We start from the raw sequence: 26,067 nt of genomic DNA, 5'->3' as shown, positions 1-26,067 counted from the left end.
GAGCTATGGAGTACCCTTCAGTTGAGTTCATTTTCTGAAAGAGTATCACAGCAAATCTGGTCCCTTGTTACCAAAGCAACAGCTTCGCTAGCTGAACTTGACCCAGCTTGTGGAAAGGCACCCTACAAACTATGGGCTCAGATGCTACACACAGCATACTAGGAAACTGTATTCGGCTCCAAACCATGTGCTCCTACACAAAAGCAATTCATTTCAAATAAGAGCTCTAAGATTCTCTTCAATTAATGGCTTTCATAGCAGGAAAAGACCTTCTCTGGGTAGCAGAGTAACACAGCCAAGAGGAAAACTGGAGCAGGCGACGGGTGAGCAGGGGGAAAGAGCAGATGTTAGCTTGAAAATTTGGAGTGCTCTTCCAAACCCGTTGCAGGAGCCCAGTTTCTATCAATGCATATTGTAGGAGCAATTAATCGGGACCACCCAGACCCAGAATTTGCCAGAATCAAATTTTCCATTCATAGAACATATTTCCATAAAGTGCTAGGACTCAAGGAACAGCCTTGGTCCTCACCAAAATCTCACTGTTTTTTCCAGGTGACATCTAGTTGACATGCAAAGATGTATCCACACAAATGAGTAGCTTACCTTTTTGACCTCATACTTAATTGCCAGTTTAATTCTGCTCAGACTTGGCCGGTGATGCTCAGGGCACAGATGTATGTTCACATCTCCATTCAGAATTGCTTCTACTTCTTCAGTGTCTCTGCACAGGTCCAGTACCCCCACTACAAAGTCCTTGCATTGCATAGATAGCTTCCTATAGTCGTTCTAAGGGAAAACAGAAAGACACAAGCTATTTAACTGTGCATCTGAGAGCATGCCTCAGACTAAAGCCACAACAATGAAAACAGCCCCAATAGAGCAACTGAGAGCAAGGATACATCTGCAAATCATGCTGGCTGGAATAGCAGCAAAGCATTTGATTTCAGCCAGAATAGAACTAGGTTTTCAAAAATATATGATATCTTTTTTCCCAATTAATTGGCGAAGTTTCTACCAGTAGTATCTAAGTCACAATAAAACACTCTCTGCAGAATGAATGAATAATTTGTAAATAAATCCTGATTTGAGCAACCACACATCCTCTTCTGTGCATATCTTCTAGAAAAGTGAAGATATATCCAAACAGATGGGTTTGAATTTAAATCAAATTTTACTATTTGTACCTTTTGCAATCAACTCTTTAATAAATATCAAGGAGTGGCAGATCAGCATCAAGCTGCAGCATCACACCCAGATGTGCTCAAATGAATTAAATGAATGATAGTTGTAATACCAGTTTTAGTTTCAAATGTATCACCTAACAACATGGTTAAGCTGTTCCAAAAGAGCATCTGGAGGATAATTCCCCCCATAACACCTCTCCAAGATGTAGGACTTCAGAAACCCAACATGATTTTCCATGAAATAACTTCACCTTGCAAACCCAATTTACATTTATGGGAAAAGAGATGGTATGTAGCTGACTTGAGAGATGGCTAGAAGAGCAATTTCACTGCCTTAAATTGAGATTGATTTTCACACGCTGGCACTTAAGACGAGGAAAATGCCACCATCTGAGTAAATGAAGTAAATTAGAACACGAATAATGCTACCATTAATATCCTAACAAAATGGTGATATTAAAGATTTCGTGAAACAAATAGAAATAATAAGCATAAGATAAGCTCCTACTGTCTTGAGAGATCTTTTCAATTTAAGTTTGATGAGTTAATTAAATTCAGCAGCTTAACTAATTAAGCAAGAAGCCAAAAAAGAAGATAGTTAAACCTGACTTTGATGTAATGATAAGAGTAACCTGGCTTTGTACCCTCATATTTTCTAAATTATTATTAATTCTAACATTTAAACATAGCAACATATTAGCCTTCCTTGTAAAGCGATGATCTCAAATCACAGTGCAAACATTAGTTAATTAGCACAGCACTGATTGAAAGATGGTGTTACACTTAGAGGCTGTCAAATTTCTTTGGAAGGGGTAGGGGTGTTTTGCCCTTTAGAGCCAAGTTGCTCTTGACAATGAATGTTTTCTTAAATAAGATGGTTTAATAATTTTGCTATGGCTTTTGATGCTCATCTGATGCCCCCCCACACATATACCTTGGTTACTACACTGTCACATGGGCTGAAGTCTACTCTTTCCCAGGTCAGGTCTGGGTAACACAACATTAATGCATTGCCTTTTAAAACTTACAACTGTTTGTTGATGAAGCATCCACTTTACAGGTGTGCAAAACTGGGAGATCACCAGCCTCCAGTTTACTTCCTAAGGCTTAGAGTTTCGTGCACAAAGATTTGCCACAAGAACCGGAATACACATTAACCCCTTAAGGAAGTGACGTAGGAAGTGTGGTTCCTGTCAGTGCTTTGGGTTCCCCAGCCTGAGGTCTTCAGGAAAGTAAGATATCTACCCCAAGACAGCTCTCAAAATTATCAGTTGCATGTAGCCCAAAAGTGCTTCAGGGCCAGGATGGGAGATTCTTGCAGAAATCAGAAGATACCATTTCTGATGGGTGTTTGTGAGAACAGAGACAGGGATGTATTCTACCAATAAGACCTTCTGTGAGGAGGAACTTGTAGGGTTACAGCCTGCTATTTGCCCCAAATGTTGAAGGCTGGGTTTCCCATTTCCTTCTTGAGCACTGCAGTCATTCATCATGTTTCAATTGTGGTGCTCATAAATGGAAGTCAGCAAGAACTTCCAACCTCCATTGCAAGGGACATAACTAACCGCAAGCAGGTATTTATCTCTGGCAGACCAGGAGCATGCCCCATAGAAGAAACAGGGACACCAAGCCTTGTAAGAAAGGCCAAATTAGGACACAAACATATAAAATGTCTTTGAGGTCATGCAGAAAATGACTGTATATTTGCATTTAAATCAAGCACCTACATATTTTGTGGAGATAGGGTTTGAGGAGTGAATGTTGCCAAACAGTGTGCACTGGTGCCTGAGATGTAAGTGAAATACTGCACTATAAGGATTCAGAGCTCTCCTCTCTAATAAATCCTGTGCTTTAATCTTCACCATGCCAAGGTGTTCTCTGTGCTGAAACAGACTGGCAGAACAGAACACCCCAAAAGCAAACCTCAGCCTGAAAGTAACTGCAGGAGCTGAGAAGGACAGCAAATACAGATGTGAAAAGGGGTGTAGGCTGGGAGTGAAGTGCATAAGTGCCCCAGGTAATGGAGACACTTAATTAGCCCAGCAGGTTCTGAAAGAAACAAGAGTGAGAATTTAGCTAAACTGTAATAACATTCCCTATTTGTACACTGTTTACAAAGTGCATACGCTTATCTCCTAGCCAGCATATTTCAGGTAATTCTCACCACCATTTCCACATCATCTGAACAACCAGTATGTATTAGCTCATTATTTTTCTTCTACTTCCTTCAAGGAAAGCAGTTTACTTAGCAACTAGAAAAGTGCTTCTGAAGCAACTGTAAATGGCAGGCTCCCAGCTGGCACACTCCATCACAGCCCAGCTTTGTTCACATCCCCTGCAAGCCCAGTGCTGCTTCTGATGTTATACACTTGCAGGCACCGCAGATGATTTTTCTGTTTGAAATTATTTCACTCCAATTATAAGTGCACACAAGAAGCAGCAGGATTCAACCAAGATACAGGATGTGTAAAGAATGAAGTAATAACATAAAATGCTTTCTGATCGATACGTAACTGGGTTGGAAGGCAGCTCACTGCTCTCAGGAGACATTCACATGTTAAGGCAAACCTCAGGGATCACTCAGTGCTGTGCCTTCAACCTAGATTCCTCTTACAAAATCATTTATCATTTTGTGCTGGTTTCCTTGATGTTCATGGTCAGTACAGAAAATCCTGCCCTGTTTGCTAATGAGAACACACACAGCACTCACTGATTCTCCTATGCCAGTGCATCTCCTTTTGCAATTATACAGCATCTTTTTCTTTAAGTTGAACATAAGAATTAAATATTAGCCATTTCCTGCTTCTCCTGACACAGTTGTGCACGTGGAGTTAAAAATGTCTGATTCTGCTGTTTTGAAAAGGCTGATGGTACTTGTCATTCACTGCAATTTCTCTGAGTACCCTACTATTATCTGTTGATTATGTTCTAAGTGAACTCTGTCATATCCCTGCATCTGTTCCAAACCACCCAGATTTCCTCAGAAGAGGGCTCTTTCAGGTCAGAGGAATACAGCCTGAGTTGAAGTTGAGAAGTGATGTGAAACATGAAGTAAAAGCAGTCATCTCACTTGATTAGTTAACAAACACACGCAACCCAAAACAAACAAAACAATCCAACAATGATTGTATAGAGTCTCAGAGTTGGAAGGGACATTTAAAGGCCATCTAGTCCTCCAGCAATGAACAGAGACACCCACAGCCAGATCAGGTTGCTCAGAGCCTGGTCCAGCCTGGCCTTGGATGTCTCCAAGGATGGGGCATCCACCCCATCTCTGTGCAACCTGTTCCAGATTTCAATCGTGTCAGGAATTGGAAATGAGCTTCTTTACCCAGAGACACTGAGCTCTAAGTGCCAGCTCTGCAGGTGCATTACCAGTAGCTAGAATCAATGATCCTTATCAGTCCCTCCTAAACTGGGATATTCTATGATTCTGTGATTTTGGGTGGCAAGCAGAGGAATCCGGCCTCAATGCTGACATGCAGTGAGATGGTCTGAGATGTGCTGAACCCCCTAAGTGCAGGTGAGCTTTTACTACACACTGAAGCATAAAGCAGAGCCAGTGGCTCAGGATGAAGAAGATGAAACCACTTTGCATACATCCTCCATCTCCCTCAAGATTACTGCTGACTCTGCCTTTCCAGCCCCAGGCTCAGGAGCATGCTGTAGGTTTAAGTCCTACTGATGCTGATGAAGTACTTCCAAGCAACGTGCTTACATTTACTCTCTTTTTGTCCTAGCTGTTGTAGGTAACTCACAGCACAGTGGGCCACAGACCCCCACAATAGTAAATGACACATGAATACAAAACAACCTACACAAATGCACTATTCATGAAAACTACTCCATCTGTTACCATTTAGGACATTTAATTAAATTCACTCTGATAATTACTTCCAAATAACACACATAAGGAGCAAAGCAGGAAGCACAATTCATCACTGGATTTTCTAGTGAGAGATAACTCCCAGATTCCTGGTTCTTACTACTACCTTGCTCTTTTAGTACCTACTAAAACTAGTCTGGGCATTAGATCAGGAAAGGGAACATCACAAATGAGTCTCCCCTTGAATATACAACTACATATCTCGATCAGAATGATTTCTCCTATTGCCTTTTCCAATAAAAAAAAAGCAGCCTAACATTGCTTATCAATATATGTATTTCCCCACCAAATAAAAGCCAAATAGAGAAAGGAGCGTATACAGGATAGCTAAGATATCTACCTGTAATACAGTGGAAACCACAGCAATAACAGCAAAGCAGAAAGGTGCTATGCTGCAGCAAATGAGGGTCTGCTCAAATACAACAGCAGCACATACAGAAATAAAGGAAAGAAGCTGCTTACCTTCAGAAGACCCGAGGCATACAGGAACATCCAAGGAGAGGCCCTTGCCTCCACTGCCAACCTTTAAATGAGGTCTGGGAAGGGGTGGATCCTGGCTCCACCCCTTCTGGGCACTCAGCTGCATTGCATACACCTGAGCTCCCCTGGGTTGGCCCTGCCTTTTCACCAGGTGTTCCATCACTGCTTCAAGCAATGACTTGCATTTCTGCTACAGTATCATATTATCATATTATTATATTTAAAGCTCTGTCCTTCAAATATTATCTACCCCATAAACCTGTCCCACTGCAATGCAAGGGTTTCCACACAAGTCCAAGACTTCTGGAACTCTTGGCCATGCACATCCCCCATTAATGACTGGGTCTATCATGAGACCAGAAAACATCTGTGTGTTTCCAGTGCAACCACAGATTAACTGCATGGCACACACCTGCTATATCCCACCTCTCATTTGTGAGCAGTGCAGGAGCTGTGTGTGTATTTGGCAGTAAATCTGGTGTTTCTGCCTAGCTTTAAATGTGCTGTGCTCTCAGCATCTCCTTGAAGTTCTTGGCTCTCTTTATGTAGTTTACGTCACACGTACACATATATCATGGAGAGAAATATTGCATTGCTTGGATTATCATTTTGAGGAGCAGCAGAAAGAGAATAAAATGCAGAAGTAAATCTGTAAAAACCAGCAGAAAATTCCCCCAGATAACAATGCACGTAGAAAGAAAACAAAGGCAAGAGAAAGGAGGGGGGAAGCCAATAATATTACACGCTAGATTTGAATCACACTTTTTAAATAACAATCATGTCAAGTGCTTAGAAATATTTACTAATTAGATTTCACATGAAAAACGCAAAAGCCAGCTAAGAAGCTGTTGGACCTACTTCCTTCTGGGTATTTACACAGCCTGTGACCAGCCATATGCTTCTGAAGGAAAAAGCACAAGGTCTGTGGGAGGGAAGGAAACAAGAGGAGATGCTAAGAAGGGCCCTAACACTGCTCCTATCACCACAGTCACATCTCAGGGGCACCGAACCCATTCCCCAGAGCTCCGCTGACTGTGCACATAAGTGCTGGTATCTTTGCCTACAGCTGAGTGCGTTTCTATTCTTCCCAGGCTAAATGCCTGTATGCATAGATGGTGCCAAGTCTCTACAGTTAGTTTTCCAGACAGCACAACATCTAGTTGGTTTATGCTCTTGTGCTTTCTAAATGGCAGCACGTCAGCAATTTTTTAGGAGCTTTGTGTCATATCCAGTGGGCATATCTCTGAAAATGAGGCTAAGTGCTCATTTAAAGCATTTCACTCCTCAGGTATTTGTTGTTAAGGGTGTCTGGAGGTAGCAACAGATGCCACTTGTTCATTTTGCAATGAACTAGACCTTGACTTCTTCACCCCCGAAGAGCATAATATAATAAACAAGCTGTTCAGATATAAGTTTGACATTTCAAAAATGTTTCTGTGTTGTTTTCCAAACAGTTCGGTCCTTTCTAAAAGGAACAGAGATAAGCATGGAACCTGCCTGCTTCCTGCAGTACTGGGCTGCCATGGGGAGCTGCAGACAGGCCATGCCTTGAGGCTAAGGGTGCTGTTAAGTCTTGTAAGGGAGTGTCAGGAGGCAAGAAGGGATGTGTGCTACAAAAGAGCCCAAGGGCAAAGCAGACAGTGCTGTGCTCACTCAGTTTTGCCCAAAGAAGTCCAGAAAAGAACAGTATACTTTGAGTGAGGACGAAAAATTGTGTGGCTTCCAATCAGCCATGAAAATATCATCCCTTGCATCACTGCAGGAATTTCAATGGCAGCTGCACTGAATGATTTATTGTAGGAATGACTTTTCTGTACCTCTTTTCTCCTCTCTAGGCCAGGCTTTCTGGCTTCAAGTCATCTCTTCCTGTGCACTGCAGGGGCTGATCTTTGAGGCAACATTTCTCTTCAGTGAGGGGGTGCGGCTGTATGAAACCAACCCACAGACTCTGCAGTTCACCTTGGAGTTGCTTCCCAGCAGATACACCAACAGGTTAAAGAAGTTAGCTGAGGTGGTGTTAAGGGTTTCCACCATGGAAATGGGAAATCTCTTAAAATTTATAACTCTGCTTTTCTCCTATTTTCACAGGTCTGGTGGTATGAGTAACCCTCTGCAGTAGTATATCATTAATGGGAGAGCAGATGTAATCTAACATTTATTATGTCGAGCAGAAGGCTGTTTCTTTTTTCTTTTTTTTCTTCCCCTCGGTAAAAACCTCGTTGTGCACTATAATTTATATCCATTATCAGTTCATAATACTGAATGCAGAGTAAAGCTTATTATTTAAAGTGATAAACACGAGAAAAAGATCCAATAAATTGGTTTATCACTGAAAATTCCAAGAAGCCTTGAGTGGGTACAGTCAAAAGCAGAAGAAATGTTCCCATCTTATTTCTGCTGTTTTTCCTCTCTGTCTGTTATGTGTCTACCAGCAATTAATTCTGGGAAACTGTTGTAGTGATAAACATAGCTTCTGTAGGATAAAAAACAACAGATCAGTTCTGCGTGTTCTTTCCACCAATAAAACATTGGAACGTGCAAAACATTTCATTTTTATATTTTCTTTAATTATGCAGTCTTTAAAACTTATTTTTTACCATTTATCATGGCAAAATGTCTTATGTGGGGAAGTGACTACAAGAATCTATTCACATAATCTTAGGAAAAAGCCATATTTTGAGGCTGAAGGCCATTCCCAGTCATTAGCCAAAACTTCAGGTTTCCTAGATTAAAAGATTTTAAAATCAGTCCCCTCTGCAATTTTTTAAAATACTTTGAATCTTTTTCTAGTTCAAACTTACAATAAGTTTCATGTACATATGAACACTGAAATTCATGCATCTCCTGACTTACTGGAAGTTTTCACCCTGAATGGGGCATTACCATTTTGAATAGGTATCAAAGAAGTTGCCTGAAGAACACCTCCAACTCCTGCACTCCTTTCCCACAATGTCACCCCCTTTCTGACAAGCACTGTCATTGGGCACCTCTATAGTGCATGTGAGCACAGAAAAAATCAGTGTTATTCAGTGGAGAACAAAAGTCTTATTCCATCTCTCTGAAGATATTCAAATGCACTTAGAGCAGAAATGATGTTGGTTGGCAATATTTTTTTTTAAATCAGAGTATTTAAAATCTCAAGGCTGGCATAGAAGCTTTTCAGCATAATATGGCATTTTAATGCTTGATATCTTTCTCTTTCATATAACCTCAGCTGGTTTTCAAACACACATCACAAGTAAGCCACATGCTTTTAATTGCTCAACTAATTAAAAGGTGGTTTTTTACCTTCCTGCAGATTTTCTCAGACTCATTTGAATGCTTATGCTGAAACACCTGTTTCCAAAAGATAAACTATAGAGTCCCTGGATGTCACATAAACAGGACAGGCTGTACAGAGGTATTAAGCAAATGCTTTGGCATTCAAAGTGCACGTAATACTAGCATTAGCAAAGGAAAGGGTCTGCTTCCCCGTGTCCTGTCATCAACAGCTTCTCTTTATAAAATACAAAGTACATGTTTCAAGATAATACTCTGCTAATTCTCATGAAATGACACACTTGGCAATGAGTAATTTTCACGCTACACTGGTGTGAAATTCTCTGCAACAAATTATATTCCAGGCAATTGGCATTTTTGATCAGGTAAATGCCAAAAACAATAGACACTGAAGTACCTATTGCCAGTTTGTGCTAATGTAAAATTATTTGTATATCATTCCTGTTTATCCACAATCTAGTGGATAGTCTGCTTAGATGCAGTGGGGATGGGTTCATTATAATTATCTACAATAACAACAATTACAAACACAATGAGTGATAAACTAAATCACTTCCCATCTGCATCCACTTTGATATTGGACTTGAAATCCTCAGAATGCATTACTTCGTTTACATTCATTAATATGATATGAATTTCCTACAGTGCCTTGGATAAATGTACCTGACTTTATTCTCCCATCTGCTGATCTAACATTATTATTCCATTCAGAGCTATAGTCCTAATTATGCTCATTTGTAGTTGCAGTAGATATCCTTGCCCAACGTGAATAATAAGCAGCAGTCTTTGGAAACCAGTTATCTTGCTCATAACAAATTGCTTGGCTCCTAACTATTCCCTAAAAACTGATGCTGATATTAGCTGAAAGCTTGGGCATTTCATATTTCTAATTAAACACAAAGCTTACCAATATTGTGTTACTCTGATAGTGCAATCGTGATAGCATCGTTTTCCATCTGTTTGCCTCACTAATAATTTGATTTCGTCTTTCTGAAAAATGTCTTCATCTTTGGTGCTCTGGAGTGTTCCCTCTTGGTAGCATTTAGTGCTGAGGGGAGGAGAGAGGGTAATTGTATTACTGTGTTATTTTAGACCTATAACTGTTCCAAAAAGAAAAAAAAAATGCACTCTCTAAAATGATTGCTAGTAAGGGCACACTCAAAGTCACACCAACTCTGTACTTGTTGCAGGAGGATCCAGAGGCTGGCACGGGAAGGACCAACACATCTCTCCTCTCCTTTAGCAGCAGCCACTACAGGTGGCAGGAGCACTGCTGGCATTTCCACGTGTAGATGCACCGAGTTGGAACACCAAGACTCATTTTGCCTTACACGCTCAGTGGGTAAGAAAGGAAAGCACTCTGTCACTGTTAACTAAACTCAGGCAACCGGCCAAATTATTCCCCCTATTTATCACAGTGCTACTGGCAGCTGGCAGCAAAGCCAGCAGACAACATGAGCTGCTCCTCTATGGAGGCAGCAGGGACACAGCTGAGGCACAAATGAGAATCTCTCAGCAGCCAGGACTGGAGAGGCAAAGATACATTGCTGTGGCATAGTCTGGGCCATTGGTAAAGTTTGTGGCAGAGCATGAATTCTACTGACCAAAATAATATATTAAAACACACAAAATTACACTACATAAGGTATTTTGCATTCAAATATATTTCCTGAAAATAATGGCTCAGTAAAATTAACACAGGACTAGATATTTCCCCCAGACAGGTTTTTTTTTTGAAGGGGACAAAATGAAAATATTCAGGTTTCTTACACTACCACATCTCTGATTAGACCCGTTGAATCTTTTTTCCCATCCTCTCCTCCAATATACTGAAGGGCTTCTTCCTCTGGGACAGCCATCAGAACATTTCCCTGCTGAAAGCATTCCGTTGACTTTTAAAGATTCCTCTTTCTTTTTCACGAACATCAGCCGGCAGATTTAGCAGTAATGTCACTCAATCACCAAAAAAGTAGGCTAAATGACCTCGTAAGCAGTGCCAGGATCCAATTTTCTGCAGTTGCACAGTGAGTTGTGCTGTCACTGGAGTTACAGCTTTCATGAATAATGGTCTTACTTTTTCCAGGTGCAGATGAGGGTTGTAGATGGCTGAGTTATACCCTTCACTATGAATCATAGCATCTACTACTCTGCTTTACAGTGAATAGACATAGACAGATGCTAACATACCTTCACGTTCACACATACAGATATATCTTTGAAGATGGCTCCAGGCATCACAGCTTTGGCATTGGCCAAACCCATTCTGAAAAGCTTTGGAGATTTTCTTCTCATACAATGTTTTAAAACCATTTTGCTTGGGCAATGTGCCAGGAAGAAAATGATTTAATCACAGAACAGGCATAGAGAAATCACTCACAAGAACAGCTCCCCACACACAGAGCATACTTCTTAATTTATAAAAATATAAATGGAACCATAGAAGAGACTTTTCTTTGGTCAGAAGGATTCTCTATATACATTTATATATTTTCAATAGTTCCTGCTACAAACCAATGCAAAATGTGGCTAATCAGCTTAGCTCTCAAGAAAAATCCAATGTACTATCTAATAGTTATGGATTTGTTGTTGAAAAAGAACAGCACAGAGAATGAGTTCCTCACGTGCAGAGTCCCACTCTGTGAGCAAAACACAAATTTCACTATGAGGCTTAAATGTGTTTTCCTTCTCCCAGGCTATTTCCACCGTCGCTCCTTATTTGCTCTCTTATTTTAATATTTAATTTCATCCAGTAAATTAAAATTTTAATAATAGGAGCTTGTTTTCCTGCTTGATTCCTTCCTGTATCGTGAGCTGGGTAATTGGTTGTACCTGCTTATGCATTTGCAAACTGGAGAGAATTTTTAAAAAGAACCGTATATTTTAAGTGCATGTTTTCAAGGCAGTATGGATAAATGGTTTTTAGGTAAGAGTGAAAAGGAAAAGGAAGACAGTTCTTTTCCTCAGTTAAAAAATACCAGACCGCATCCTTGACCCCATCTCAAAGAACAAATAATGTTCTCACTAAAGACTGACCTGGAAATGTTCATATCCACCCCCCAATCCAAAACAAAAAGGGTTATAATTTACTATTGTACCTTTAGAAATAGCAGCTTTCATCACATCTACAGAAGTGGACAACTCTTTTGCCTTGTGCATTGAAGGTACAGATGCATTTAGCATTGTATGGTTTTTATCTTCTTTTGCTGGGGTTATACTTATTTGGCTAAAAGATTCACAACTTGAGTTCATCCTTTTGACACTGCGTACCAAAATGGCCTGAAAGGCAGCAAGGATTTCCCTTAGAGCAGCCAAAGAGATTGATGTAACATAGAGCCAATAGGAGAAACAGAAGACGAGCTAATTAGAACCCAGATTACAGAGTAAGAAGCATCAGAAAGGGATGTTCTGGCCCAACCACATCAAAGGGCAGAGTCATCAAGCATTAATTTGAGATAAAGCTGAATGAACTTCTGGCCTGCTCTCTGAATTGGGAATTTAGCAATGAGACACAGGAGACAGCAGAGGAAAGGTGAGAGGTGGTTTTCACTCCCAGGCAGTGCTTTTTGGAGCAGTTGTCAGAGAACTCAGAGGAGGAGAAACAGCAGCTCCTTCACAGCTGTGCACAGACGTGGTGCAAAAAAGGCATCATTTGGAAATAGGTGAACTGAAAAGATCTTATGATGGTGGTGCTTGATTTTCAAAATAGGAACTGGGTAAGACTAATGGTATTTGAGAAGGAGAAAATAAAAGCAGCAGTAAAAGGAAGTGAGTATATTCCCTGTAATGGAGACTTTAAAAGTTCTCTCTGTGTTCTCTTCCTAAAACTCAGCAAAGTGAGACAGCACAGATAACAAGGCTGCATATGTGAAAATTTGTCTTTTTTAAAAGAACAAATCCCTTCTGGATGAAAGAAAAGAAAAAAAGAACAAAAAAGCTGGAAAATTAAACAAAAAATGGGAAGACCAGATAAAAACACTAAGGCATCTGTAAGCACCTTGCTGAAATAACAAATATCACTAATAAAAGGTGTCAGAAGGAAGATGCATGCCAGAGAGAATATCGAAGCAAGGGATTATGGAGGGATAAAAGGATCACTCATGGAAGAGTTGGTCAGAGCAGAAAAAAAGTGATTGATTTATAAGAGTGTTCATGAAGTTAATTAGGAAGATTCCCACAACAGTGTCTTTGTTTTCATGGGAGATGAGACTTAGGGAATGCCTCCAGGCTATCCTGAGAGCAAAGATGCCAAAGAGGTTCTTCTGTTTGGACAGAACTGCAGCTTCTCAGCAAGATATAATCAGATACACCAGTGCATATTATCTTGCAGCAGCAGTACTGTGACATCCTCAGCGTAGGGTCTGGTCCAAATTCCACATTTGCAGAGATAAAGGAAGAAATACATAGGAATTTTACAAGGTTATTTTTCTTACAGTGTTTAGGTCAAGCACATTCTAATAATGATCTAGGCAGAAAAAAAGTGGTACTGACTTACAGGAGCAAAATTTTCATTGCAGGAATGCCAGATCATCCCTAACTGATACATGCCATTAAGTCTCCTGGGATGTTTTGCCATTCTTTTTGGTTCCCTGAGGGTTCAGGACTTTGAGTCTCAGCTGTCTCACATTACTGCAGCCCCACTGAAATGACAAGCAGTTCCTAGCAGGCATATCTCTGTAGGCAGCTACACACTTGACTTACTGCCACACAAGACATTGCTCCCCATAAATAGGGCAGCAGCCAGGCACAGCCCATCAACCAGCTGAGCCCGGACATGCCACAAACAAACACAGACAGGATAAGGTCACTTTTGGATCCTGACATCTTTTAGAGAAAGCACTACAGTCGATCAAAGAGCATCAGCAGGAGATACAGCAGTTAGAAACAAAACGTGCTATAGTAAATGAACAGAGAGTGTTGGTAGGATTGATAAACAAGGAGAACACACCATATGTCTTTCAGGTGGTGGTTTTGATCACACCTTCAGTAATATTTTAGTCAACAGGAGCTGAGAACTTATTTACCACATACAATTCATGAGGTCTTTTCACAGCCTACTTTGTGATTCTGTAATTTAATTTGTCTGGATTGCCAAATTGAATGAATTGGCTGATTGTCTTCACCACTCGGACATTTCCTCATCTCAAAGCATGTCATGCATTTTGGAGCATGCCAAGCTGCAAAACAGACCTGGGTGTGGGTTGGGATCTCACCAGAAACAGGAGTGCTCCATCACAGCTTTAAAAAAAGAGCAAGCAGAGCTACTGTCTTTCTCAGTTTGCAGGATGTGAAGTGTTGTATTAAACCTGATGCTGCTGTTAAGTTGCAAGGTGCAAACGTTTCTGCAGACTGTTTGCTAGAAAGATTATCTCCAAAAGGAGATCAGTGGACACATGAAAATGATTCTATTGACTCTGCTGTTAATATCTCAGTCTTAGAAGAGTCACCTGGCTGTGAAGAGCCAATATCTGTGAAGACATCTGCATCCAGCTTCAAACCAAGGTGACATGAGGAAGATTGATTTCCCTGGGCTGAAGAGGAGAGCAGCGTTTACCAGTTGGATTCACAGGCAATGACTTATTTGTGTGGACAAATCCTGCCTATGTTATTCACACTGGAAGCTTACTTGCATGAGCAAAACAAACAGAATTCACTGATCGAAGACAGAAGGATTATTTGCTTTATGACTCATGCTCAAGGTCTGCCAACTTTGAAAGAAATGGGAGTGCACATAGGTCTTTCAGTTTGAGTAAAAGCACAGCCTTGCCCTGTAGCTTCAGATGCTTAACACCTCCTTTTATAGCCAGCTGTGTTTAACGCTCAGCTCTACTTAGAAGCTGTAAAATATCTTAGCACAATATGAGATATATGCAACATATACAAATGCTGGGAGGTATTCTGAAATTTCATTGGATGACTTTCCTGACTGCTTCATTTTTTAGGCTAACTGCCAGGTCACTTAATGCACTCAAATTGCTATTATTCTCAGCAGAAACAACCAGTACAATAAGTTTTAATCTTATTTTGGGAGAGGACGATTTTCTGATTGAGTTACATATTCTTAGGCTCACGGACTATGTCTCTGAAAGCAATTTGTTTTCTCATGTTTATAAGAAAGCTTTTTTTGTTGTTTTTTGGGTTTTTTTTTTTGGAGGACTTTGACTTTAGAGACTTTAAGGTAAAAAAATTATATCATTTCTATATAAACATAACATTATTTCACATTTTACTTCTTTTCTCCCTTATAAGTAAGCCTTGCAAAAGTGACATTTGCTTGAAATAATGGCTTATTCAAAGTATGCATTTATTCTAGATGGCTGGACAGATCCTCATCTTCTGCAGTTTTATCTCAGCTTGACTGAAAAAGCACTGATTTAACCCAATAGTCGATCTACTCCAATAAAACCATTGGCACTGATCGACTCTGTCAGTTTCCACCTTTCTTCCAGTTCTGAGTCTCCACTGTTACTGCTCCTTTCAGCATGGGGGAAGTTGCATTGTAAATGACTGCCTTGATCTTCCTTCTGAGCCCAAATCAACACATCAAGAAAGGAATTCAATAGGGCAGTATATCCACCCAGATTGATAACTAGAACATCTACTCAATATTAAAGACATATTGATCAGTCACCAGAACTGTTGCCAAAGGTCATCAGTGAGATCTAGTGTGTGTCCAGGCTTCCATTTTAACCTCAATAACACTTCTATGAATGGTGCATTAGAAACTGAGGGCAGCAAACAGCAGGTGAGAGGCACTGCTTTTATATTTTAATTATCTCATGCTAAGAGTTTCTTCAGAGGTAGGTTATCTAACACTTAATTACTATTTCTTCACCTACATTATTAAAATCTTACTTGTGTCCTTCAGTTTCAAGGACTTTTTGTTCCTCTTGAAAACTGTATTGTTAAGTCTATGCATAATTACCTAATTCAAAATAATTCCATGTGTTAGTTCTATACAGTTGTGGAGCACTGATGGTAACTACACAACTTCAGCAATAAAAAGCATGAAGTTGTGGAAAGTATTATGTTAAGATGCACACAAGAGAAGACCTCTGAAGCTTGTCTGATTTCATACATTTTTCATAATTTATGGACTTCTTAAATACATCTCCAGCAAATGCATTCTTTTCTAGAAATAAATTCTCAAAATGTCATGTTCTGTGGAAAAAGCCTCTGCTGTATTCTGTGCCACATTGATTATGTTAATAAGAATAAACATTTCTGAATACATACATAAATTTTATTTTTATCTACAGCAAAGTACATCATAATCTTGAGATATTCTTTATTTCTAGAAATGGCAATATATTAAAGGAATATTAAAAATGTGAAGTAAGCTACTGGGTCAGTTTAACTTCAGAGGTACCTCATTAATATACATAGGTGTGTTTTGCACAGAACCTTCTCACTGGGCAGCAAAATTGGAAAACATTCCTGAAAATACAATAAACTGGTAAACGTTTTCTAGTGATTTTCCTGTCTTGATTTATTCACATCCACTTGTCAGCCTGGGGAGATGGATGCTAACCATCATGAGACTATTCAGCATTCCATCTCGTTTGCTCCTGGAGGATTCATGTATCTGCCAATGCCAGTCTAGACCATGCTGGCAGCTCTACGAACAAAAGGAGGGATTCTGGTAGATTTGCATTTCTTCAGCAAGACTCTTATCAGAGCTGACAGGGATGCAATGCTGAGACTGCTCATGCTCCGCACAAGGAGATAGTCCTCTACTGAGAAGGAGATGGAACGTTAAAGAGATATTAATGTTGTTAACTCTTTGGGTGAACCCACATGGTTTCACACCAAAGTAACCCTCACTTAAGCAGTTGTCTCAGAAAACTCAATGAGGCTTCCAGGACTGACAAGAAAACCTCTCTTTTAAACTGTTGTGTTCTTCCAATTCTGATTTGTAAGGGGGAAAAAAAAAGACTTTGTAAGATTTTTGCCCTATTTTATTGCCTAAAAGGTCCATGGTCTTGGTATTTTTGCCCTTGTTATAGACTTACTACACTGTTTCAGAGGTAACAGCTTGAGAGCATGCTTCTTGTCAGTTTTAGATTAGCAATCATATAGCTGTAAGTCATGACATAGATGCTTTAACACTTGAATAGTTTTCTAAATTAAAAATAATGGATTTCTGGCTGGCATTCTACCCCAGTTTACTCACAATATATGCTTTATTACCCCAGTGTCATTGATCGTGATTGTAGCTGCACAATAGTTACAAGTCAGAAAACAGCTTAAAGTTGATGACTGAACCACTGAAAATGAGTTTTCTCATGACTAATTTATTTTATAAAGGGAGACAATGCTATTTATGCGATGTAAATGACTTAGAGAAATAATGCAAATGACATTGGACATTTACAAACTCATTATGATAATGCAAATATTGAATAACTTGTCAGAGAGTTCTGCAAGTTCCACTGTTGTTTGGCATGATAATTGACTTCATAACAATTTATTTATAATTTCTCCCCTCCTTTTTAATGAAATTCATCATACAGAGATGCAGTACTCAACCATTAAGATGAAATGCAATTTTAATTACCTTGAAGAAAACCCAAAGTGCTTAATTTATACCTTTTATCATTGGAACAGAACTAGATGTTCTGGATTCTCAGTCAGTTACTGATTCTAGAGCTCTGCCTCTAAAAATACATTGCCCAGTTAAAAAGACTTACCTTTCTTACAGGAACTGAGTCTTCATTTTTGGAATAAAATAATTTAAGTTTTATTCCTGCTTCAAACTAAAGATTCTAAGCAATCATAGAGTACAATATAAAAATTCCCAGTAAGGACAGTACTGATACAATATGCAATATTCAGTTCCAAATACTTATTATCTGCAGAATGCGTAGTGATCTGGATCTATGTGTTGCAAATTCTATACTTTCTGTTTCCTCCCCCCAAGAGCACAAGCCAAGACTTGATCAAACATGTGAAATATACAGTGTAGTGAACACATTTGACCCATGAAAAATGCCATGGAAGTAAGTTACCTTAAATTCAGTTTCAATGTTGGCTAGTCTGGCCAATTCATTGCTTAATTCTAAAGCAGTAAGGACGGGGTCTTCGCTGGAAAGAGACAAGTAAGCGGCACTCGCTAATCCTTTGTAGGCATTCATTCTCGATCGAGAGTGACTAAAGGAGTCTTTCCTCTGCTTCTCAATACATTCGTTGCACTTGCAAAAATAGTCATGTGGCCTTTCAATCCGTGCACCTTTTAGAAGTAAGATGTGAACAATTTCATACTCCTGGCAGTGGGCAGCAAGTATGATAGGGGTAATGTCATGTGAAAACCTAGTTCCATCTTCATCGTAGGCGTAAAAGTCGTCATCTCTCAGTTCCTGCTCAAGGGGACTGAGTGTGAGACGCTGCCCTTGTGCAAAGGCGGGATGGTTCAATATTGCTTCCACTATGCGCACGTATCCTTTACTGATGGCTAACAAAAGTGCATCCCCAACTCGAGCTAGATTCTCCTTTTTGAGGAGGAGTTCCGTCACTTCCAAATGCTCATTCCCTACAGCTAACTGTAGAGCATTTTGTCCCATATAGTCAACACAATTAAAGTTCAAGGTTTTGGACTCCTCCAGCATTTTTCGCACAACAGGAATGTTGCCATATTCTGCAGAATCAAGAAAGCGTTCCTCCTCTGCAGTCAGGCTGGTGCCTTTCTCATTGAACATGTAGGCTGGGCCCCGGATGGCCTGCCTGCGGCCCTTCTCCCGAAGGGTTGTGTGCCTTCGATGCATGTTTTTATAATTGCTGTTTCTCAACCTGGAAAAAGAAACAGCACAAAGGAACATAAGTTATGCTCTTGAAGATTCGTAGCTCCACGTAACTTGAAGCAAAGTTGGAAATGCGTTGTTATGATCTAATCTTGCTGGCTTTGTATGTTCTGAGCCAGGCATTTAAAATAATTTAGGATACCTATAGAATAAAGAATATTTTCTTCTGGACAACAGGCAAGTCTTTTCCTGATGTACAACATTCTGTTGAAATGCAAGAACACCAAGAACATTCCTAGTTTGAGAACTTCATTTAAAATATACAGTGCAAATACATTATTTTTTCTTGTTTGTTTAGGAACTGTATCCAAAACATAGTATTTCTCTTAATTACTTCGAGGTAAGCTAAGGAAAGCTAGCACATCAATAATTATTGTACCAGACCAATAGACTATATTCCATAAACTTAAAAATATGCATCTAGTTTTGAACACATAATAACGTATAATAACAGGAATAAATATACTGCACATTCTGCTAAGTTGCAGCTGGTACAAACAAACCACCTTCTCATTCACTGTTTGTTTCCATGCTACATAATACCATTTTTCTCTTTCCAGGTCTATAGTATTTTAATGAATGACTGTCTCATTTTCATGTTGAAATACAGTTGGCAGCTACTCTAAATACAAGTACTCAAATCCAGAGACCAGTACTGTAAAACACAGGTATAATTCCTCATTTAAGGATCACTCTTCAGAAAGAAGCTTACTGAGAGCTACTGTTGATAAACAACAGTGCAGATATCTGACCACCCACAGAAGACAAAAGAATGAACAGATTGGAAAGGGTCATTAGTTTCCCCACTGATTATGTGGCCGAAATGCCGTCACTTGGAGTTGGTTGGATGAAGCCAAACTATTCTATGCTGTCTTCTCTGGAACTTCTCTTTCTTCTCTCTGAAGAAAATTATGCTGTGTATAACTGGGCTCAGAGGGGAAGTGGGCACCCCCTTGTACAAAACTGGCAGAAATCCTAAATCTCCCCATGGTTTTGAAGCATTCACAATTTGCATGTAGTGCCACCTCACTGCTGCCCTTTTTACATTTTACTGCAATAGCATTTCAACAAAATCACGGTCCCTCCGTTAGGTTTCAAGCACATGAAGTTAATTTCCACCTTCAAAGAATGCAAAGCATGACTAAGAAGGTAAAAACAAAACCACTTTCACAAATGCCATTTGCACTCAATCCAATTGCAAGTCCTAAATCACTTGGGTAAAATTTTCAAGAGCATGTAAGCTGCAGCAGGCAGATGTAAGAAATAAGCAGGTGTTAACGCTCAGTGGGTGGCAAAGGTTCATCTTTGCACACCCCATCTGTTCTCCAAGTCAGTTCTGACCTTCACTCAATGAAAAGTTCATGTGTTGCTCTGAAAAATTACTAATGGAGTTTGAAAGTATTGTCATGAGTGACAAGAGGGAAAGGAGCCAGGAGACACATTGCCTTCAGTAATGTGTTCTTCATGAGAAGAAAAGAATAAGGGAAGTAAGAAAAAAATAGAATAATGGAGGATATAATTGCAATAGCTGCTTCATGTAAGAGTAATCCCACTGGCCTTTTCTGATCTTCAAAAACCATTTATTTTTACATTCTAAAAATGTTATATGGTAAAATAACTGGCAAACATACATTTGTTGTTATATTTAACAGTTAGTACTGGAAGCATCCCAGAAATATGGAGCAATTCCAGCAGTAAGGAACGTATTAGATATTCTGCTCAGTGTCCAACTATATCTTTAATATATACATATACATACACACACACATTTATAAATGTATATATAGTTTTTTTTCTCCTGACAGGTGAGGCACAGATGATCTCATAAAGAAAACACAAAACTACAATAATATTACTGATGGACAACTGAAAGTTTTGCCTGAAAAAGGAGGTTAGAATTTAGCCTAGAGCTAATTCACACCAGTCTGTTGTGCACGTAATAACATGCCAAAAAAGGACCTTCGTTTCATTTCCTTCAATTCAGAGACTATACCGGTTTCATACAGTTTCTAGCAACAGAAATTATATCAGAAAAAGAGGAAACAGAAAAGAATACAAGCTCAAAAAAAATATATATATATATATATATATATATATATATATACAACCTTGTGCTTATAATACATGTTCAACAGGGATGTCCCTGTAGCACAGAGTTAATCTCCACTGCCTAGAGGAAGGGGAAAAAGCACCATAATTCAGAGGGCTTCACCTCAGATGAATTATGACCCCTAGTCATAGGGCATGAGCACGGAAGATCAATATCTCTGCCACTGCACTTTATAGAGAGCAGGAGATGAATAAAAAATTACACTTTTAACTTTGAATGGTTTCATGAGGAACGCTCAGCTATCAACTCCTGTTCTGAAAAGAAAGTTGTAATTATCTTTGACACGATCACTGAATCGTGATAGAGAAGTGGCAGTGCAAAGAGTAATTTATGCATCATCAAAGCATCTTGGAAACCCAACCCTTCTATAAAGTCATGACTGTACTCGGCACATTTTTCTACTCTGCTTTTCAGTCATGTGCAGGCAGTTTCAGGACTAATCATATTTACTGAGTGTGTGTAATATCTTCCTAAAAAAAAATTACTAAAAAGCAATTGTAAATTGATTGCATTTATCTTACCATTTTTGTATAAAGGGCGTTTGTATTGAAATGTCTCTGTATTTGTGTATTTTATTGAGACAGTTAGTGATCAAGCTCATCAAGCACGGCAATTAAATGTTGTATTTTTCTAGGAAAGAATGCCAGTCCATGCAGTGTTTTGGAGATAAAGTGTTCTGGGAAAAAGAAATGGGCCCATGTACTGCTTGCAGCAATGTACATCCAGCTTTATACAGCTGAGGGAGCCATAAGATGTCTGGACTCCTGTGGTGAGTGGAGAAGAATAACCATTTCTGTAGTAATTTAGATTTTAACAAATCATCTTCTGGGAATATCCCAGATCCTAACTAAAGTGGCTTAGAGTAGGTCCTTGTAACTTGCACTGAAGTTACTAGGAGCTGAGACACTCAACGCCTCACATGGGAACATGGCATAATATGAGGCTTGTTCTTAGTGAGGTGTCACTGAAAACACTGTTGAAGATGAAGATCTTCCTTTGGCAACCAAATTCCCTCAACTGGTTAAGTGCCAGATGTGTAGGAGAGAAGAAACTGAGCTGCTTCATTTTGAGCATATCCTAGCAAAGGGGTTGTCTTCTTGACCCTCCCTTCCACAGTGCTCCTATTTACACCATGCAGGGTCTTCTGACAACTCTTTGGTCCCATACAGCAGGTTCCTGCATAGTGAAAGCAAATGTGAAGCAGCCAGACTACCACCTAGAGCTCAGGCTTGGAGAAAATTTTCAAAGGTACTTTGAAAGAGAACTTTAAAATCACACAGGACAGGTTGAATGGTATCTACTTGAGTAGATACACTTTAAGCTTGAATAGGTGTTAAAATCAATGGGTACTTGCGTTTGAAGTAATTCTGGAAATCTCAGGTGATGTCAGCCTTTACCTGACTAAAAGCCTAAAAATTGAGCAGGGCATTTAGAAAAGCAACTTTATGAACTTAAGGACTGTGACTATTCTTTGGATTTCCTTTTGGTGGAGAGAAGCTGGCAGGGGTCTTCCTTGTACTCTTTCAGCTGCTCTCTTTGTCCTGAAATTTCAACAGAAATCTAGGATAAGTAACCATTACTATGAGCCACACTGAGTAAAACAACCACAAGGGTAGGCACTGATAAGACATTGAATTTGTCAGGGCAAAAAGGAAGTTTAAGTTTCTGAAAAACATTTTTAAAGCATAACTCTTTAGTTCCTGAGGAGACTCAGAAACTGCCAGTTGGAAAATTTACTTTTTATTTTAATTTCTACTTACACCAATGTTTTTAAAAAATAATCAGGGCACAAAAAGACTGCAGAATCCCTGAGGCCTCTTTGAAATGGTCATGGATTTTAGGCGTCAAATGGACCGTTTTTTGTATTGAACATTCCTTCCACACACACACACAAAACTAAACTGTTTAAAGACATGCTAGAGACATGAACAAAAATTAAGGATATTAAGGTTTATGACAAGACACAAATAGATGTACAGAAATTAATCAATTTTAACGAGTATATTAAATCGCTCTGAGCAAAAACAGAAGATGTTATACCTTCATGTTAAAAAAAAAACGATAGGATGTTTTGAAGCTGACTCAAACTTCCGGGGACAATCACAGGCTGAACTAAAACTTCAAATATTTTAATATATGCAACAGGCTACACTGGAGTTTCAAATGCTGCATAGGTGTTTATTACCAGATCTCTCTCAGATCCTCATTTTTTCCAGTACCTTAAATAACCCTCTAAATCTTTCCTTAAATTGGGACATTATCCTTTAAATCAAAAGTTTTAAGTGCCATTTTTCATATACTGCTGACTTACTATGCATACTGAATATCATTTGGTATGGCTGGTTTTGATTAACAGTAGATTATACTTAAGCTTTCTATGCTTTGAAATGCTAAAGAACCTTTTTTTATTTAGTCTTAGGATAGCTAAAACTATGACAACACTTAACAATGCGGTCCTTGTCCTGTATGAAAAATTACATGTGTATACAAGAGTAATTAATGGAATATTTTAACTCTATTCAAGCAGTGGGGGAGGAAGGTGGTACATGCCCAATAAATATTGGAGAAATTTATTCATTTTCAGAATAGTCCTTCAAAGCAGTTGTAGAAAGAAATGTCCCCTCCTCCACCATTCCCACTGCTCATAGATAAAGGAAAATGATATTTCAAGGTCAATATCTGAAAAGAGGCCTTGAGGAAATACAGGTGCAAATAGCAAATCCACACTTTCTGAAATCTCTCTGAGAAATGGCATGGTAAGATACATTCATGCATACAAACTAGGTCTTACATGTCATTAAAGGATGTTAATGAATTATACACACTAACTTCCACAATCTTCTTGTCATAAAGCATAAGGTTTGAGGCCAGTATCCCAAAAACACTGAGAGAATACTGAATCCTTATTGGTACCTAAGCTCTAATATCCTCCTTGAACTCCTCCCTGGTTTAAGGCAGGTAGCTCTGCCCTGTGGTTTGAGAAAAAGGAAACGGAATATGACTTTTACTAGATATCTTTCACACACACACACACACACAAAGAAAATAAATAGAAAAAAAAAATCATTGCTTCTTAGCTGCTTCCCCTTCCCATAATTTAAGAATCAGCATGTTCTTTCCCATTCCAAAGAAAACTCATCAACATAAGTCTTTAATGCTAGAAGAGGCTGTGAAATAATCATCTTAGTTCTTATATTCAATTTATTCTTGCTTTATAACATATTTACAGGGTTATTTTCCCCATTCCTTGTTGCTCCTTCATAGATAGTATTGAAAATGTCTGATAATTGCAAAGCTATTACAGAATGCTTGTGAGATATATCAAAATCAGCTCTACTCTGGCGTTGTTTCCAGCTGTTCATTCATTAACATGTTTGGCCGCCAGATGAACTGCCATAAAGGGAATCTGTTACTGTAAATGAATAAATACACCTAGCTTGTTGAATTAGGACTAATTCATGCTCTCTGTTGAAGCACTTCAAAAGTCAAGCTGAGATGACACCCAGAATACAAAAGAGGAATACCTGCTCATTCATAAATTTTTACTACTGATGACAATAATGAAATTTTCTTTCTAATTGTGCAAGCAGGGGGCAGTGTAATGCTGGATTTCAACAAACAGTTCTATTAAAAAAGAAAAGAAAAACATCTGAAAAGAACTGAAAACCCCAGTTCTGAGTGTATTTTGTTTTTCCCAATTGCTGCATCCTTTTTACTTGCTCACTCAATATTTGTCACAAGACAAGAAAATACACGGAAAGACTCCTGATACTCAGACCCAGCGAGCTGAAACAGATATGGTACCATGTTGAATTTTAAGACCTGTCATTTTTCCTCTTTTTGTGTTGGTCAAACTGTTTCCAAGACAAGCAAACCCTTAAAAAAATAATCACCCAGCTATAAGAGAAGACAGCAACGTGGCTCCAAACCATATATCCAACAGCAAACAGCAGACCCCTACAGGTACACTAAAACCAAGCAGTTTTCACAAATTCCAAGGGTAGAAAGTCAAACCGATTGCACTTACAGCCACCCACCCATCTCAATGCCAGCCCAGACCCAGGTTCGTGGGAGGCTGCGCTACACCGAGACATCTCCATCCCCTACAAAACTTCCTAGAGCACAACTAAAGATCGGTATTGGAGCCAGACTAAAAGAGAATCAGCTCTGGAAGAAGCAGAACCCGCTGCTCGCCGCTCCGCGCAGGGGCAGCAGCTTACATGTGCGCGTCGGGGCCGGCTCGGCTTCACTCTAGAGGCGCGGGGCGCTGCGCGGTGCTGCGCGGACGCGGCCCCCCATGGCGGCGCTGCTGGCGCTGTCCGTGGTGCTGAAGCGGCACTCAGCCGTGCCGGACGGGGCGGGAGCTGTGCGCGGCGCGGCCGAGGCGGCTCCTCATCCTTATCTCCTCCTCACGGCTGGGGCAGAGCTCCCCGGGAGCGCCGGCGATTTGCTTCCTAAGGAAAAGCCTTTTGCGAGCTTGGCATGTAAGTTGCGTTGTCCTCCCCGTCTTCCTTCCCTCCCTTCCCACGCCGTCCTCCTCCTGTAGGTGTGGATTTGATGTTTTTCAGCACGCCCCCTTCTTGTCCGGAGCTGTGCAAGTGCCCCCGAGCTCTTCCAAGGGCTGCCCCAGAGGAGGCGTGGCCAAAGAGCCCTCCTGGGGAGGGCAGAGCTGCCTACGGGCCGCCCAGCGGGGCGGGGGGGCTTTCTCTCTCGCAGGATTCACGTCTGCCTCATCCTAACTGTGCTCTCCCCTCTGCTCGTCTGCCTACCGTGTCCAGGTTGAGATCGTTTTCTGCTTTACCTAGGAAGGCTTGTCTCCCGGAGGGTGGCCTGATGAGGGTTGTGGATGTTTGTGATGGTGGGAAAGGGAGGGAGGAGGGAGAAATGAAATCAACAGGCAAAAATATATATATATAAATATCAATCAATAGACTCCCTTAGCTGACAGAGGAGAGTCATCAGAAAAAACACTTCAGACTTCACACAAGATCCCTGGTGTATCCTTCTGCACTCTATTCTGAGTGCTAAGAGCAGGTGTTCTGCCTGACAACCCACCAAGTTACTGTCACCTCCTCCCATGTAACTCCAGCCACACAGATCCCTCCAAGCCCATGACCTTCTCTGTCCTTCCCCTTACAATGCAGTCCCCTTGCCCATCTGATCCTATTTATTTAGACACAAATATCCCCACCACATGTCTTCTTGGAATGCACTGAGAAAGTCAGAAAAGTCCAGATGGGAAAACATATGAGAAGAACATGGATGTTACCGGGCTCAGAGGAGAATGGCATTCTTTTGGGAAAGACATCTGGGGTTGGGGGGAGGGGAAGCAAG

The 26,067-nt window shown here is 40.0% G+C and overlaps 1 protein-coding gene across 2 annotated transcripts in view; it reads right to left on the bottom strand.

Moving 5' to 3' along the window:
- Positions 1-25,526, bottom strand: part of TRPC7 (transient receptor potential cation channel subfamily C member 7) — a 64,992-nt gene extending 39,466 nt beyond the window's left edge. For both annotated transcript variants that reach the window (XM_040647228.2, XM_040647229.2), the window contains exons 1-3: positions 24,954-25,526; positions 17,835-18,612; positions 604-786 (exon numbers count right to left, since the gene is read on the bottom strand). In XM_040647228.2, coding sequence (XP_040503162.1) covers positions 604-786; positions 17,835-18,612; positions 24,954-24,955 — 963 coding nt within the window. In that variant the 5' untranslated portion in view covers positions 24,956-25,526. The remainder of the gene's footprint in view (positions 1-603; positions 787-17,834; positions 18,613-24,953) is intronic.
- Positions 25,527-26,067: the final 541 nt, after the last annotated feature.

This window comes from Gallus gallus, chromosome 13 (genome assembly GCF_016699485.2).
Source record: "Gallus gallus isolate bGalGal1 chromosome 13, bGalGal1.mat.broiler.GRCg7b, whole genome shotgun sequence".
Lineage (NCBI taxonomy): Eukaryota > Metazoa > Chordata > Aves > Galliformes > Phasianidae > Gallus > Gallus gallus.
Note: the sequence above shows the minus strand (reverse complement) of the source record. Positions and strands in the feature narration are given on the sequence as shown.